General features: G+C 41.7%; 4 protein-coding genes across 4 annotated transcripts in view; 2 read left to right on the top strand and 2 right to left on the bottom strand.

Moving 5' to 3' along the window:
- Window positions 1-2010, top strand: part of uck2a (uridine-cytidine kinase 2a) — a gene marked incomplete in the record, with an annotated part of 7963 nt that extends 5953 nt beyond the window's left edge. The window contains 3 exon segments of the mRNA XM_014024678.1: window positions 593-690; window positions 761-809; window positions 1582-2010. Coding sequence (XP_013880132.1) covers window positions 593-690; window positions 761-809; window positions 1582-1715 — 281 coding nt within the window.
- A 1414-nt stretch (window positions 2011-3424) lies between these two features.
- Window positions 3425-5803, bottom strand: aatf (apoptosis antagonizing transcription factor). Its single transcript, XM_014024676.1, has one exon. The coding sequence runs from the start codon at window positions 5638-5640 to the stop codon at window positions 4033-4035; it is 1608 nt and encodes a 535-aa protein (XP_013880130.1). The 5' UTR covers window positions 5641-5803; the 3' UTR covers window positions 3425-4032.
- Window positions 5804-6261: 458 nt separating this feature from the next.
- Window positions 6262-9617, top strand: magoh (mago homolog, exon junction complex subunit; the record flags this gene model as incomplete). The annotated part of the gene is given in 5 exon segments (XM_014024677.1): window positions 6262-6457; window positions 6752-6810; window positions 7742-7852; window positions 9245-9327; window positions 9405-9617. Coding segments are annotated over 5 exon segments (444 nt in total). The 3' UTR covers window positions 9505-9617.
- Window positions 9618-9635: 18 nt separating this feature from the next.
- The window catches only part of cpt2 (carnitine palmitoyltransferase 2), an 8549-nt gene continuing 3966 nt past the window's right edge, over window positions 9636-14218 (bottom strand). The window contains exons 2-5 of the mRNA XM_014024675.1: window positions 13275-13355; window positions 13090-13196; window positions 11706-13010; window positions 9636-10368 (exon numbers count right to left, since the gene is read on the bottom strand). Coding sequence (XP_013880129.1) covers window positions 10040-10368; window positions 11706-13010; window positions 13090-13196; window positions 13275-13355 — 1822 coding nt within the window. The 3' untranslated portion in view covers window positions 9636-10039. The remainder of the gene's footprint in view (window positions 10369-11705; window positions 13011-13089; window positions 13197-13274; window positions 13356-14218) is intronic.

Genomic DNA, 14218 nt, shown 5'->3' with positions numbered 1-14218 from the left:
AGATTAACCTTCAGGGTGGATATAGCTCGCTAGCAGCCTCGCACCAATGACCCAGTTGATGTCATCATTTACCCAGAATGCTTTGCCTATAAATTAAATGGCTCAGTCCATATTAAAATATATTTTAAAAAATTTGCAAACTACACAGCCTACAGTATTTTTTACGGTCTTTATTTTACAGTTAAAATATATGTTTATCAAATAAAGTCTAATGTTACAACTAATCAGGGATCCCTTTAAAGCCTGATCATGCTTATTGTTATTGAGGCCACAAAACACAGTCCTGGTCTCGTCTAACATACATGTTTTCTCTGAAAGATATTTGTCTCATTCAGGTGAGCAGCTGCAGGTTTCTGTTTTGGAATGGTTGAATAATAAGCTTTAAAAACTCAAATTGATGACATGTCAATGATTGAATTATGATTATATATTTAACCTTTTTGTGTTTCTATAGTTTCTTGTGGCTGAAATAAGGCACTGTGCAGGTTTTGTAGAGTCATCTGGCTCAGAGACTTTGTTCTTCACCTCCTTTCCCATGTTTGTTCAGTAAAACTGCCCCTCTGATATTATTTCCTGTTTCTGTTGATCTCAGTGCTGCGGGACATCAGCGAACGTGGCCGGGACTTGGAGAGCGTTTTGGCTCAGTACATCACGTTTGTCAAGCCTGCGTTTGAGGAGTTCTGCCTGCCAGTAAGTGTCGTTCTCAGACTTGTGATCTGGAACAAGAACTCCAGCCTTCCTCGCTCTTCTTTCTGTTTAGACCAAGAAATACGCAGACGTGATAATACCCCGAGGAGTGGATAATATCAGTGAGTACTGAGGGTCGGGGAGGCACAGCAGCAGAATGTTAGACTCAACAGTGCTGTTCTGAAGGACACAGCTGCTCTTTTTATGTCTGTGCTGTGAATCGTTCTGTGGGAGCTGACGCAGCAAAAACAAACTGAAGAAACCCAGACTGTAGACTCACTGGGTTTACTCTCCTAGTTGAGCTTCATAAAATACTAAATCAGCATGCTTTTTATATTATTTTGTCTTTTTGAAGTTACAGATTTAGCTGTAAGTTGGATGTTTCCATCACTAAGACTTTTCACAGATGAACAGATGCTTCAGGAAGTGGCTCACAGATCTGTGTCAGTTGGAGATTAGTCAATGATTCAGATTTGGGAGAAAATTTTCTTTCTAAATTATGAATTCTGAGTGTTTGCGACCTGTTGTTTTCAATAACTCGACTCTGGTTATCCTGCTCAAAGGACCAACCACATAGTTCAATAGATAGACCATGTTTTTCTGCATCCAAGGTACTGATGTTTGATGGTGCCCCATTAAACTACATCCCTTACAGATATAAAAAGCTTATTTCTTATCAAAATCCTCTGGAACACAACAGAATTCAAGCTTAATGCTAAAAATCGATAATTTTGTTTTCTGAAGTTGTTTTAATGCTAAATGACAAGAAATAGTTTTATTTTTGCTGTTTGTCAGCTGCAGCCCAGTGAGACTCCTCCTTCAGCTTTTTAACCCAAATTAAAGATTAAAACTGTAACTAACCCTGAGCATGCTATACTGTTTTTTTTAATACAGTTGCTATAAACCTGATTGTTCAGCACATCCAAGACATTCTGAACGGTGGTCTCACCAAGCGGCCCAACGGGTGGTTCGGTGGTTACGGAACAGAGAAACAGCAGAACGTGGAGTCGAACAGCCGGCACCACTGATCCCGGAGCTCCGCCTCAGATGAAGGAAAGGTTGACCTCTGCTGGCCTCACTTTGTTTTTCTCCTGGACTGAAGAAACCCACACAACCAGAGACTTAGTGGAGCTCACACTCTGAGAGGTTTTTCCTCTCCAGGAACACAAAGGTGCTCACTTTTTATTTCCTTTGAAGACAAAACTACTTGTCTTTACTACAAGAATGAGAAACTACAGAAAGGTTGTTTCAGATTCAGAACATTTATTAATTGCTGTGTAGTGACAGTTTAATAAAGGGACCATTTTATTTTCTGTTTATATATTTTTTATGATTAAGTGAAAAACAAAAGGTTTGAGATTCTTGATGTTTGTCCTGTTGTCTCAGAGCTGGACTTCAAAGTGTTTTTTTTATTTTTCCTGTTTAGTAATTTTCTTTGGAAGGTGAAACACATGTCACAATTATTTGATGAAATTTTGTTGTTTTTTATTTCACTTATGCTAATCTTGATACTTCCTTTTTGTGTTTTTTGTTTACTAAAATGTATTTTTGTATTTACATTTCCTCTGACGAACGTCTCGGGTTCTAAATAAAACTTCAAGTATCATAATTAAATACAAATAACTTCATTTCTGGACATTTATGGTTTGATTTCTTTGTATGTATGGATCACTTGGGTTGTTACCAACATCTGGTGAAAATTTCATGTCATTAGCACCTCTAGTAATATATTTACTGAGAAAAATGGTGACATGTTCAATACTTATTTTACCTGCTGTACTTATATGAGCTGAGGACCAGATGGGACTCCACTGATCAGATTAAGGAGGTCAACCAAAACCTAAAGCCAGAACAGACTTTTATCATGGCGTTGTCATGCTGTATATAACCCTTTATTTAAATAAAACATTAGCATCTGATACAGGCTTATGATGTTTTTATTTTTTACTGTACAATTTAAGTGAGAAAAGCACAGTCACTACTCAACTGATGGAAGGTTTTCTTAAAGTGCCTTAAGGCACACCTATAAACCCAATACAAAAAGTTCATAAAAACATCTTTATATTAAAGAAATTTGACATAAGACAAGATTTCATCCATTTTGTCACAACTATCATTTTCTTTTGAAACTGGCTCAGCCAGAGTGAAACAGGAAGTGACATCACAGGGGAACTTTTTAAGAAAGGAAACTCTGCTTTGTATATTGAAACTATTTGAACTGATTCTTCATCTGATAGTGAAACAAAATCTAAAGAAACATCAGGTTCTTCTCTACAGTCTCTTATCATAGCAATGCTCTGTTTTAGGGTTGGGCAATATTGGCAAAATACCCTAAAAATACCCAAAATACACCCTCATGTCCTGGTCACATGACCAGTTTAGCAGGAAAGATTTGCTCTTCTTAAGAACCTGTTCCAAATTGTGTCAAAATTATTCAGGATATACATCTAATTTTGAATTGTGTTGATAGATGAATAAATTACAGAACTTTTTAAAAAAAATGTTCGTCATATTTGAAGCAGAGAGGAGTGACCTCTGCCTGGTGGCATTAATCGTATTAATCGTCAAGTGTCAGAAAATAAACAATTGTTTTTCTGACGATTAGGTGCCTGTGACATCAAATTTTTGTAATTCATTTTTCAAGAGATAACAATGATAACATATTGCAACAAAACAATGCTGCTGAGACCAACAGTTGTTCAGATATTCACGTGAATTAACAGGAAGTGACATCAAAAGAGGAATAACTGCATGTAAACAGAACACTGCTACAACCGTTAACAGACAGTGAAGAATCTGATGTTTACGATTCTGAGTCACCATCAGAGATGAAGATTCAAAGTTCAAATAATAGCGTTTCAGTAAACAAAAGATAAGAGTTTTCTTTCATTAAGTCTTCCCCTTTGATGTCACTTCCTGTTTCACTCTGGCTGAGTCCAGTTCAAAAGAAAATAAACCAGTTATATGACAAAACGCGTAAATTCATGTTTATTTTTCCCCAAGTTTCCTAAATATAAATATGTTTTCTTTGACTTTTTGTATTTGAAGGATGCATGTCACAGGCACTACAATTGTGCCCAACACTACTGTTTACACGCAGAGGTTCCCCTTTGACATCACTTCCTGTTCACATGAATACTTCAACAACTGCCCAACTCAGAGTAGTGAAAACTATTATTTCAATATTATCTTTGCAGTTTTTTTTTTCTGAATTATTACAAAAACGATGTCACGGGCACTTCAAAGTCACGTTAAAAAAATTCCTTGAGACGTTGCCAGTTTGTGTTCGCTAATTAGCTGAGGCAGCCATCTTGATTTGATCCAACAAATTTCATCCCGTGGCCCTCAGCTGCTGACGGCGTGTCCGAACAGGCCGCGGTACAGCTCGCTGCGCGCCTCGTCGCTCATGGAGCTGTGGTGGACGGGGGCCATGAAGTTGAGCAGCTTGTTGTGGACGTGGAACCTCAGCTTGCGGCCCTTGCTGGCCTTGGTGTCCACCTTCTTCTTGATCTTGCTGCGCAGCTTCTGGATGGCGAGCCACTGCCGGCCCACGGCCACCTGGTCGTTGGGGTCGGCGGCGCTCGTCCTGCGCTCGATCAGCTCCCTCAGCAGCTGGTGGTAGAAGTCGTCGTCGTCGAAGACGTCCTCGTCCAGGTCTTTCAGGTGAGCGTTGGTCTTCAGCTGCTGCTCGCCGTCAGCGTTCTCCGGAGCGGCGGCGGCGGGGGCCTCGCTCTTCCCCAGGACGGCGTACTCGGAGCGTCGGGTCTGCGTGCGCCGCACCAGCCTCTCCCGGTCCATCAGCACCTGCTCCACCTGGGTGAGGATGTTCCTGTCGAACGCCCCGAAGCCCCCCCGGCCGCTCCTGCCCGAAGCCAGGCGGGTTTTGTCGTGCCACCTCTGCAGGGTGGCGTCCCGGTACGGCTGGAACGCCGCGAAACGCTTCGCCATCAACGCCGGGTACTCCGCCACTTCCAGTTTCCTTTTGGGCGCGCCGGCCCCCTCCGCCGGCCACCCCGCATCGCCGTCGCCCTCCTCGTCTCCGCTCCCCACAGCGACGGTCCTGGTGTCCGGGTTCTGGTGCAGCAGCTGGTCCTGGAGCTCCAGCAGGGACCTCTGGAGGGCCTTCAGGGCCTTGCGGCTGGTTTTCAGCGCCCCGGCGAACTCGGCTCCGCCCCTCCTCTTGAAGTCGGGGAAGGTGGCCGGCTGCGGCAGCTGGTTGGCCGTCACCAGGACTCTCTGGAGCTTGATCCGGCCCTCCAGCAGCTGGTCCCACAGGGCCAGCTGGTTCTTCACCGCTCTGCCTTTCTCCACCTCCTCGTCCACTTTGTCCTGAGAGAACGTGAGGATGGGGGCTTCCTCCGGCCCCTCGTCCATCTCAGAACTTTGGTCTTCATCATGGCTGCCTTCAGACTCCTCCTGACTGCCTTCACCTTCATCATCTTCATCATCATCTTCGTCGTTGCTCACTCCCAGGTCGTCCATGCCCTCTGTCATTTTAAGGAAGTCCACGTTTTTAGGGAAAGTGACGTCAGTCAATTTTGACTCCCTGCTGAAGAACTTCTCATCTTCATCTTCATTCTCATCCTCTACTACGTCGTCAGCTTCCTCATCTACAGAAACACCATCTTCATCAACCTGCTCCTCATCATCAACATCATCCCCTTCCTCCTCCTCCTCTTCATCGGAGCGCTCAGAGTCCATCAGCAGCTGTTTACGGGACACTGGTTTCCCCACATACCGCCTGTCCGTGTCCGACAGCTGGGAGGAGTTGCGGTTCCGGAGGGTCCCGACACGAACCGGACCCTCTCCGTCCTCCACCTCCTCCTCGCCCTCTCCGAATTCATCTATCACTCGGGCTCTCGTCGCCTCGTCCCCGTCATCCTCCGGATCCGCAAACTTGGGCAGCGGATTTAACAAGTCCTCGAGCTCCTGAGAGAACGAGCGCGCCGTCATGACCGCGAGCTCGCACAGTTCACACGTGCAGAAAACTCACAACCGTCAGACGCACGACAGTCGAGGATGACGTATTTTAAATGCGACGGGGAAGGAGTTTCTTTGTTAAGTATGCCCTGTACGTTGTCTTCCAGGCATTTTAGCGTGCGTGCGTGCGTGCGTGCGTGCGTGCGTAAGTAAGTAAGTAAGTAAGTAAGTAAGTAAGTAAGTAAGTAAGTAAGTAAGTAAGTAAGTAAGTAAGTTTTTTGTCATTTGGACGAATTTTAATTAAACTTGCAGAAAGTAACAGATGCATGTACAACCTCAACTGGTCGACATTAGCAAACCCAAAATGGCTATAACTCAATTCTTTTTAAATTTTATTTAAATTTTTTTAAGCTAAAGCGGAGAGTAATTTACATGAAATTGTTGCACACTTTATTATCAAGGTTTGACAAAACAGTTACAGCTACATTTTGGCATTTAAGGCCATAAACTATACCTTTCAATGAACTCTGGGCTTTTATAAGAAACTGATAGTCATAATTAAGTAACTCATAAAAATATAAACTGAAAATCTTTTCGCAGGTTCTGCATGACGTCACCTGAAAGACAAAACTTAGGGAAGAAAAGCTCTCTCAGTCAGTACGCATGCGTACATCGGTGCGGCGTCGAGCTCGGAGTTGCTCGTGTTAGCTTATTTCGGTAGAGTTTGCCAGAAACACATTGCCTTGTAGGGGATCAAATATGTCAACAAGTGACTTTTATTTGAGGTATTATGTTGGACACAAGGGGAAGTTTGGACACGAATTCCTTGAATTTGAGTTTCGACCTGACGGTGAGTTTTATTTGGCGCTAATTCTGGAGTTTTAGCTTCACCGATGCTAGCTTCGGAAGCAGCGGGCAGGCCGCAGAAAACTCAACAGCGACAAAACGTCACCTTCGTTTCAGTTCTATTAATAATCCTGGTTATTCAGAGTATTTATAATGCATCAGACTAGTAACTGGACACACATTTAGAGCAAACGTGGCGAAATTGAGTTATACATGTGTTTTAAACAATGGCATGTGGCCTTTAGGTAGATTCACGTAACTCTTAAGTGACTCTTTGTTTATAACAAAATTTTTGCAGGTAAATTGAGGTATGCAAACAACAGCAACTACAAGAATGACGTCATGATCAGGAAAGAGGTAATTTAACTGCAAGCATGTTTGTAAAATGTTTACTAATGAATGTGTAGCCATGATTGTATCTGTTACTCACATCTTAGTTATTATTAAGAAGAGTCTTAAGTTTAGAGCTACTTTCGTGTTGTTTTTATGTTATTAGAGTCTATTATATTATCTTACAATGTTGGTATTTATGATCAGAAATTAGGTGAGGTTTGTGCTCCAGTGTTTGTCTGTTTGTTACACAGTTATTCTTGTATTAATCAATTAAATTCCAGTCCTTATCTTGTCCTTAAATAATATTTGCTATAATGTCAACCCTTTATATCTTGATCTTTAATTATTTAGTAATTGTCCTTATCCTGTGATCATGGCCCTAATTTTAACCAAGTTGTAATCAGATGATTACATCATTCACAACTCTGCATTCACGCTGCCTTTATGCAGACATAACGTTTTCTCTAGTTAATGGTGATGTGGGTCCTGCTAATGGCCCTGCTGTGTATTTTATAGAAGTATAGGTTATTTAAATCAGTGGTGTCCAACCCTGGTCCTCGAGGGCCACTGTCCTGCATGTTTAAGATGTTACTGTGCTTCAGCCTGTCTGATTTAAGTGAACAGATAATTGATGACTTGAGAATTTGCTGAGGAGGTAATCCTCTGAATCAGGTTCAGGTTCAGAATCAGTGCTTTAAAAAATTGCCTTTAATGTAGGGCAAAGAGAACAATAGCAGGTAACTCTTGTTTTGTACAAAAGTCTGGGTATGATATCAAAACAAAGGTTACACAAGGGTGAATGTATGATGTAACCAGTTGCCAACTTCCTGTAAAAGCACTAAATGATATAAATATGTTCTGATCTAAATTTTCTGATGTAAAAGATCAGGCTAATTTCAAAACATATACTCCCTTTACACGATTTTATTTCTTTCCCCCGTTTGTCCTCTCCCAGGCGTACGTACACAAAAGTGTGATGGAGGAGCTGAAACGGATCATTGATGACAGTGAAATTACCAAGGAAGACGATGCGCTGTGGCCCCCTCCTGACAGAGTTGGAAGACAGGTTTGTGTTGCATATTACACAATTTACACTTTGTCTTCTCTGGCTTTGTCTTTTCTATAGCAGCACGAGCAAACATGAGGAGTAATCTGCTTTTATGAATTTGTTTTCTTTAACCTGAACTTAGGAGACTTCTTAGTGTTCAAGATTTAACTTTCTTCTAATGAAATATCTGACTAAAAACAGAAGAAATATTTTAACTATCTTTATCACATTTTAAACTATGTTGCCTACAGTTCCTTCACATTGCTGTTTAAAACAAAAAGTACGAAACAAAATATATTTCCTTATGTTGAGGCTTTTGATATACTTTTTGAAATACTAGTGTTTTGTGTTAAATATTCCCATGATGCATTACAATATTAACTGTGACAAACTACAGGTTGAGATGTCTTTTTCCAATCATTCAAATAATGAATCATTGAGTTTAACTATAGTCAGGATTAATTTAACAGGTATGAGTTGTAAAAGTTGGAATTCTTTTAAAGAAAGAATATTGTCTCTGTTTACAACAATGACACTTAGACGTTGTGAAAATTTAATAGTTTAAAATGAAGAAATCCAGTAAATGCAAAGAATCACACCATGTTCATAGCATTACTTATAAACTCATGTGACTTGATAGTGCTCAAAGAATGAGTCGAAGATTTGTAAATAATGTATATTAAGGGCAGGTAGGTAGGCTGACATTGCAAATAACAAGTTCTTCCTAATGTTTTGCCTGATTAAATAAAGGTTAAATAAAAGAAATAATAAAAAAAAATTAATGTCAATTAGCTGTGGCAGCCATCTTAAATTTATTTGACTCTAAAATTGAATCAGTTGTGGAAATACTTCACTAAAATGTATTTCCTGGTTCGTGACGTATTTAGCTAACAATATAAACACACAGACATTTGGGGAAAATGAATTTTTGCCATTAGTGATGAGTTTTAACAAATGATTAACTTAAACATCTGTTTTGCAATACTTTGAGTATCCACTGCTGTTATGCCTCTGAGCCAGTGAGGCAAGGTGAACTCAGTAAAATGTGAGTAAAGTGTGGATGAAAGTTACTTTTTAGGAATGCTTCATTTTCCCAAATCTGAGTTAAAACAGTATGATTAACATACAAAAAAACAAACAAAATAAAACCTCAGTTGTTAACAGGTTAAAGCCCAATTATTTTTCTTTTTTTTTCTTATTCAGACATTTATTTGGAAAACTCTTTATAAATCATTCAGTGAAACATTTGCACATCTGCTCATGTTCCACAGTGATTATTTACAATTTTTTGTCTATATTGTTTGCTTTTAAATTAATTGACACCTTCCATTATATATTTGTTTTACCTGTCAGTATCAAACTATTAAATTAACCCTACTGACTAATATATATTTGAATTTCCTTCTCTAGGAGCTGGAGATTGTCATCGGGGACGAGCACATTTCATTCACAACTTCCAAAATTGGCTCCTTGATTGACGTCAACCAGTCAAAGTGAGTAACAAATAGACATGGCATTGTGTGTTTGCTGCAGTCTGAGGGGAAAGAAGTAACATTTTGCTGTCTGTCAGGGACCCTGAAGGTCTGCGTGTGTTCTACTACCTGGTCCAGGATCTGAAATGTCTCGTCTTCAGTCTGATTGGCCTGCACTTCAAGATTAAGCCCATCTAACACGTGGAATGAGAGTGTTTTAGTTACTTTAGTTGATGTTTTGTTGTACGACTGCATTTGTACATTTGCTTTTGGTGGAATTTTTCTATCTTAAATAAACAGTAAAGACAAAACGGTGTCCTTGTAATCTGTCAGCTTTAAGTTTTACTGTATTTCTAGTAAACAAATGCTCCTTCACATAATTAACAGTTTGATTACAAAGTCCAATCCATCACAATAAGGCTGCAAGTCACATCCAGTAAGAACAATTAAAGACAAGTTCTCTGCTTTATCTTCACATTAAAAGGCACAACTGTCCCACACTGAGTTTAATGAGCTGCCTGACAAATGAGACCAGAACATTCAGCGAGTTGTGAAGAGGAAAACATTCAGACCTGCACTTTATGCCCCATATTAAAATGGAAAAAAAGAAAAAACAACCCAGTCACAATGTAAGTATCAACCTTCATGTTGTACAGGTTGTTGCTTCTGTAATTATGCAATCAGTTAACTGAAGCTAATTACAGCCCTCTCCTTTATAATTACATATTTGATTTTAGTTGAGTGGTTTCCCCTCCAGAACACTGAAGATGTCCTCCAAAGACTTGTGGACACACTGTAGGAACTCATGGACGTTGCGGGACGGATAACTGGACACGTTGCAGCCGATCCAGTCGTCGTGGACGCCGTAACCGACGCCGAAGCCGTCGGGCACCACCGGAGCGAAGCCCCCGAGACTGACTGCAGGACTGGTGAGGGTGCTGGTGGACAGGATGTTGTGGTTGATGGCAGCGTAAGCCGAGTCTGTGTACAGGCTGTGCAGGGCCTGGCTCTTTGAGTTGGACAGGTAGCGCATGGCAAACAGGTGACGGTCAAACCCTTGACCTGAGGAGACACGGGAAAGGAGCGATTATTGCAGCAAGTCCTGCTCTAATATATTACATTTCAAGCGTACAAATTTATTGCCATCTTTTTCTTAATGTGCTTTTTATTTAAAGTCTGGCCTACTGCGTGTGCACTCTGAAGTTAAAGCCACTGTACCTCACAAACAGCTGAGAAGGCTCTGTCGCTCCTAATCACTAGTCAAGTCCTAGGAACCACTAAGAGCATCTCAGAGTTAGAGCTCTACCAGGCAGGGGCGGAGCTAGACTTTTTTGCAAGGAGAGGCCAATATGTTTTTAGGGGGCACATACAAATAAAGAAAAGCACTCTGCGTTTAAAAATTCAACATGGCCACAACAGCTGATTTCAAATGGTTTCAATTCATCTGTTTTTAAAAATATTGGAAATTTTTGTGTGATCATAGCTAAAAATTATATAAAAAATATTAATAATCATAAACAACCCACATACAATGCTGAAAATTAGTGTAGAAGTGGCCAAAATAACCTTTACCAAATGCTAAATGCTAATCAAAATTTCAAGATGGCCACCACAGCTAATTTTTAAAGGCCATTTTAAGCCTTATTGAGATCAAATTTGTTAGAATGATCACGTGCTGATTGCTGATGCTTATCCCAAATTAAGCTAACAGCAAATGCTAATGCTAATTTTAGAGCTATAATTCAGCAATTATTACACAGCTAAAAAATGTATAGAGTTCAGTAGTGTCAGAAAACAATCTTAACAAAATCTAAATGCAACTACAAAATCCCTATCTGCTTGTCAATTATTTGGGGGTGGGGGGATCAGGCGCCAGATGTGGTATTTCCCACCTCAGAGTCCTTCTGGCTCCGCCCCCTGCTACCAGGACGATAGATATGCAGGAGCTCAGAAAGATAAAGGGGTACCCCAAGCCATTTTAAACATGAAAAAAAAAATGATAAAAAACGTGCGTTATGTCCCTGTTAATAAACAGGCAGCTGAATTTTGAATGAGCCTCTCAGGGGCATTGTAGGAAAGATGAGGCTTCACCTTTCTAATAAAGCTTAAATGATAAAACCTAAACCGGACTATTGCTCTGACCTGTGTCAAATCTGAAGTTATTGTCCAATATAACACCAAGATTTCCAAGGAGCCAACAGCGCTGCTGAATCCTTTCAGAAGGTCAGTTTAGCCAAACCCAGTGACCTGCTTTATTTTTATTTAAAGAAAGTTCAGCTCCATCCATGTTTCAACATCTAAAACATAGATATTCTTCAATGTAACCTGGTGCCGTTTGAGTCTACAAGAAATAATTTGGAGTACTTCACAGTATTATGTACATAAAGTGTTGTACCCACCCATAGCTGCCTCCTTGGTGAGCTGGCTGTGATATTTGGAGCACTCGTTGAGCATGGCCCGCAGCTCCTCCACACTGTGGTTGTTGGGCTCACAAACGAAGGCGTGGGAACAGCGTTTGGTGTGCACGGAGGCTGGTCGGATGGTCTCTGTGCGGCCGTGCCTGAAGGCTGCAGTGCTGCAGGACTCGTACGTGGCCACGGTCCCACCGTACTGTCTCAGGAAGCCCATTTGGAAGGACAGCTGGGCTACTGCATCTGGACTTAACTTGCTCTTCTTTAGCTGCTCCTTCCCGCCCTGTTTGAACTCCATGGCATCGATGGTGAGTTTGGACACGGCCGAGTCAAAGTTCTCCTTGGCCTTTCGGATGCCGCTCTCCAGCTCTGCGTCCAGGTTGAAGTGCAGCCTGCGCACGGCCGAGGCAGAGTCCACGGCGGCGGGAGCCGAGCCCGGGTGGACCAGCGGCTTCTCCGTCGTGTCTTTGAAGACCTCGTTCTGAAACCGAAGCACGGCCACTCCGTCCCCCCAAGAGTGCTCGAAATTAATGGCTGCCTGACCGTCTTTGGTCACGATGAGGCTGAAGGACTTGTCGTACCAGCGGTTGCAGCCGTCGCCGTGCAGCATGTTGTGGGAAACGTGAATGTGGTCCCGCATGCTCTCATCATCCAGGCAGAGGCAGAAAAGAGCGCCATCGACGAGCTGCAAAACCTCCGCGTTTCCAGCAGCGACCAGCTTGTCCCTCAGTCTGGCCCAAACGTCCCTGTTCTCGCTGGTCAGGACACCCACAGGGAAGGCCTGCGCTGGCGTGGAGTCGGACAAAATGTACTTCAGGTGAGACTGGATCTCTGCCGGTTTCACCAAATTCCCATCTCTGTCCACAACATCGAACACGTACATGTGGCCTTTTCTCATGACCAACAGGTGTCTGCCTCTCTCGTTGGTGACGAGCTCGTCTCGCCCAGGTTTGGGAACGCGAGTTGAGTTGAAGAGGCGGAAGTACTGAGACATGTCGAGGGGGTACGCGTTCACCATGTAGGCGCCGTACCACGACAGGGACGACGGCACCCAGCGGATGAAGTTTTTGAACTTCTGCGTGTCGCTCTTTGCCGGGTTCAGATGGAAGACCTCGGGCTCCAGTAACCCTGCTCGTAGTGTTTTCATGAAGCGCACCGCTGAGCACACCATGTTGGTGGAACGCACCAGCTGGTCGTTGTACTCCTTCCTGCTGTCCGGGTTAAAGGACATGAAGGGGTTGAAGTTCAGCACCACGGAGTCGCGTGCGGACAAATACATATCAAACCATGGACCTGGAAGGAAAGACGTTTAATTAGATCGACGAAAGAGACTTTAACTTCATGAAGCCGTTGGAAGAATTGACTCACTGACCTGAGATGTAACTTGTGTGCTTGTTCTTCTTGTCCAGAGCCACCAGTTCCTCGTGGAGCTGTTTGCCTACTCCATTTTGGAAGTCTTGAGCAATTTTTTCTGTTGTTCTGGTAATAAACATAAAGTTAGCTCCACGTATGCTGGTTTAACCAAAAAATCAACCTGACATCCCGGTTCAAATGTACCTGAACTGATCGTCGTTCAGCAGAGGTTTCTGGGCAGCTAAATACCTCCTGATCGTATCCTCAAGCTTGGGTATGGGCAGTCTGAACAACAACAGAACAATCCAATCAATCATGTCAACTATACACACATTTACCATGCAACAAAGAAATAAACATTTAAAAGTTTGGATTGTACTTTCACTTTAATTTTCCTGCAGACCATACAAACAGAAAAATGTTTTTTTATCTTGTAACCTTGGTTTAATTAATAATACACATTTATTCCAGGCCAACAATATACTGTAAATTAGTTACATAATAAAGCTGTCTTTTCTGTGTTTTACTGTTCTTTCTCACAAAACACTTCATGGTCTGACAATCAGAATACCAAGAGATGAAGTATTTCAGAGGTTAGTTTGATTGTGCTGTTTTTTTTGTGTTCAAAGTTTTTAACAAACAAACAAACACAACTGTGAAGAATGTTATTTTTAACATTTATAGTGAGAGTGGTGATTCATCGTTCACACTGTTGTGTATGTTTTTGGAATACAACTACTATTGCATCTTTTTTGTCATTTTAAGTAAAGTATAAAAGTTTCAGCTCATTCAGGTGAAGTGTTGCTCTGACTTTTGGTTTTTGTAACTTAGCACAAAAAAGTACAATAGTGTTGGGTAGATTATTTCTTTGTTATAATACTTCATGATGACAAATTTTATACAGTTGGAAAGCCTGTTAATTTCCCTTTTAAATGGTGCCACATTTGTGAGGAACATGCATTTGTGGGATGAGCAGTAGAGCTGAGTGTGTGGGTTGTTCACATGAAAAAATGTTCAAATCTTCTCTGTCAAACAGTTCATTTTGTTGTTATTAACTAGGGGTGTCCCGATCCGATATCAATATCGGATATCGGTCCGATATCAGCCAAAAAACGAGTATCGGATTTTATCGGCCTGCATAAAAAATG

This window comes from Austrofundulus limnaeus, unplaced genomic scaffold (genome assembly GCF_001266775.1).
Source record: "Austrofundulus limnaeus strain Quisiro unplaced genomic scaffold, Austrofundulus_limnaeus-1.0 Scaffold435, whole genome shotgun sequence".
In the NCBI taxonomy this organism is placed as follows: domain Eukaryota; kingdom Metazoa; phylum Chordata; class Actinopteri; order Cyprinodontiformes; family Rivulidae; genus Austrofundulus; species Austrofundulus limnaeus.
Note: the sequence above shows the minus strand (reverse complement) of the source record. Positions and strands in the feature narration are given on the sequence as shown.

What these genes read in the sequence shown, in the direction of transcription:
- aatf (XM_014024676.1), bottom strand. Translation starts at nt 5,640, where the DNA reads ATGACGGCGCGCTCGTTCTCTCAGGAGCTCGAGGACTTGTTAAATCCG.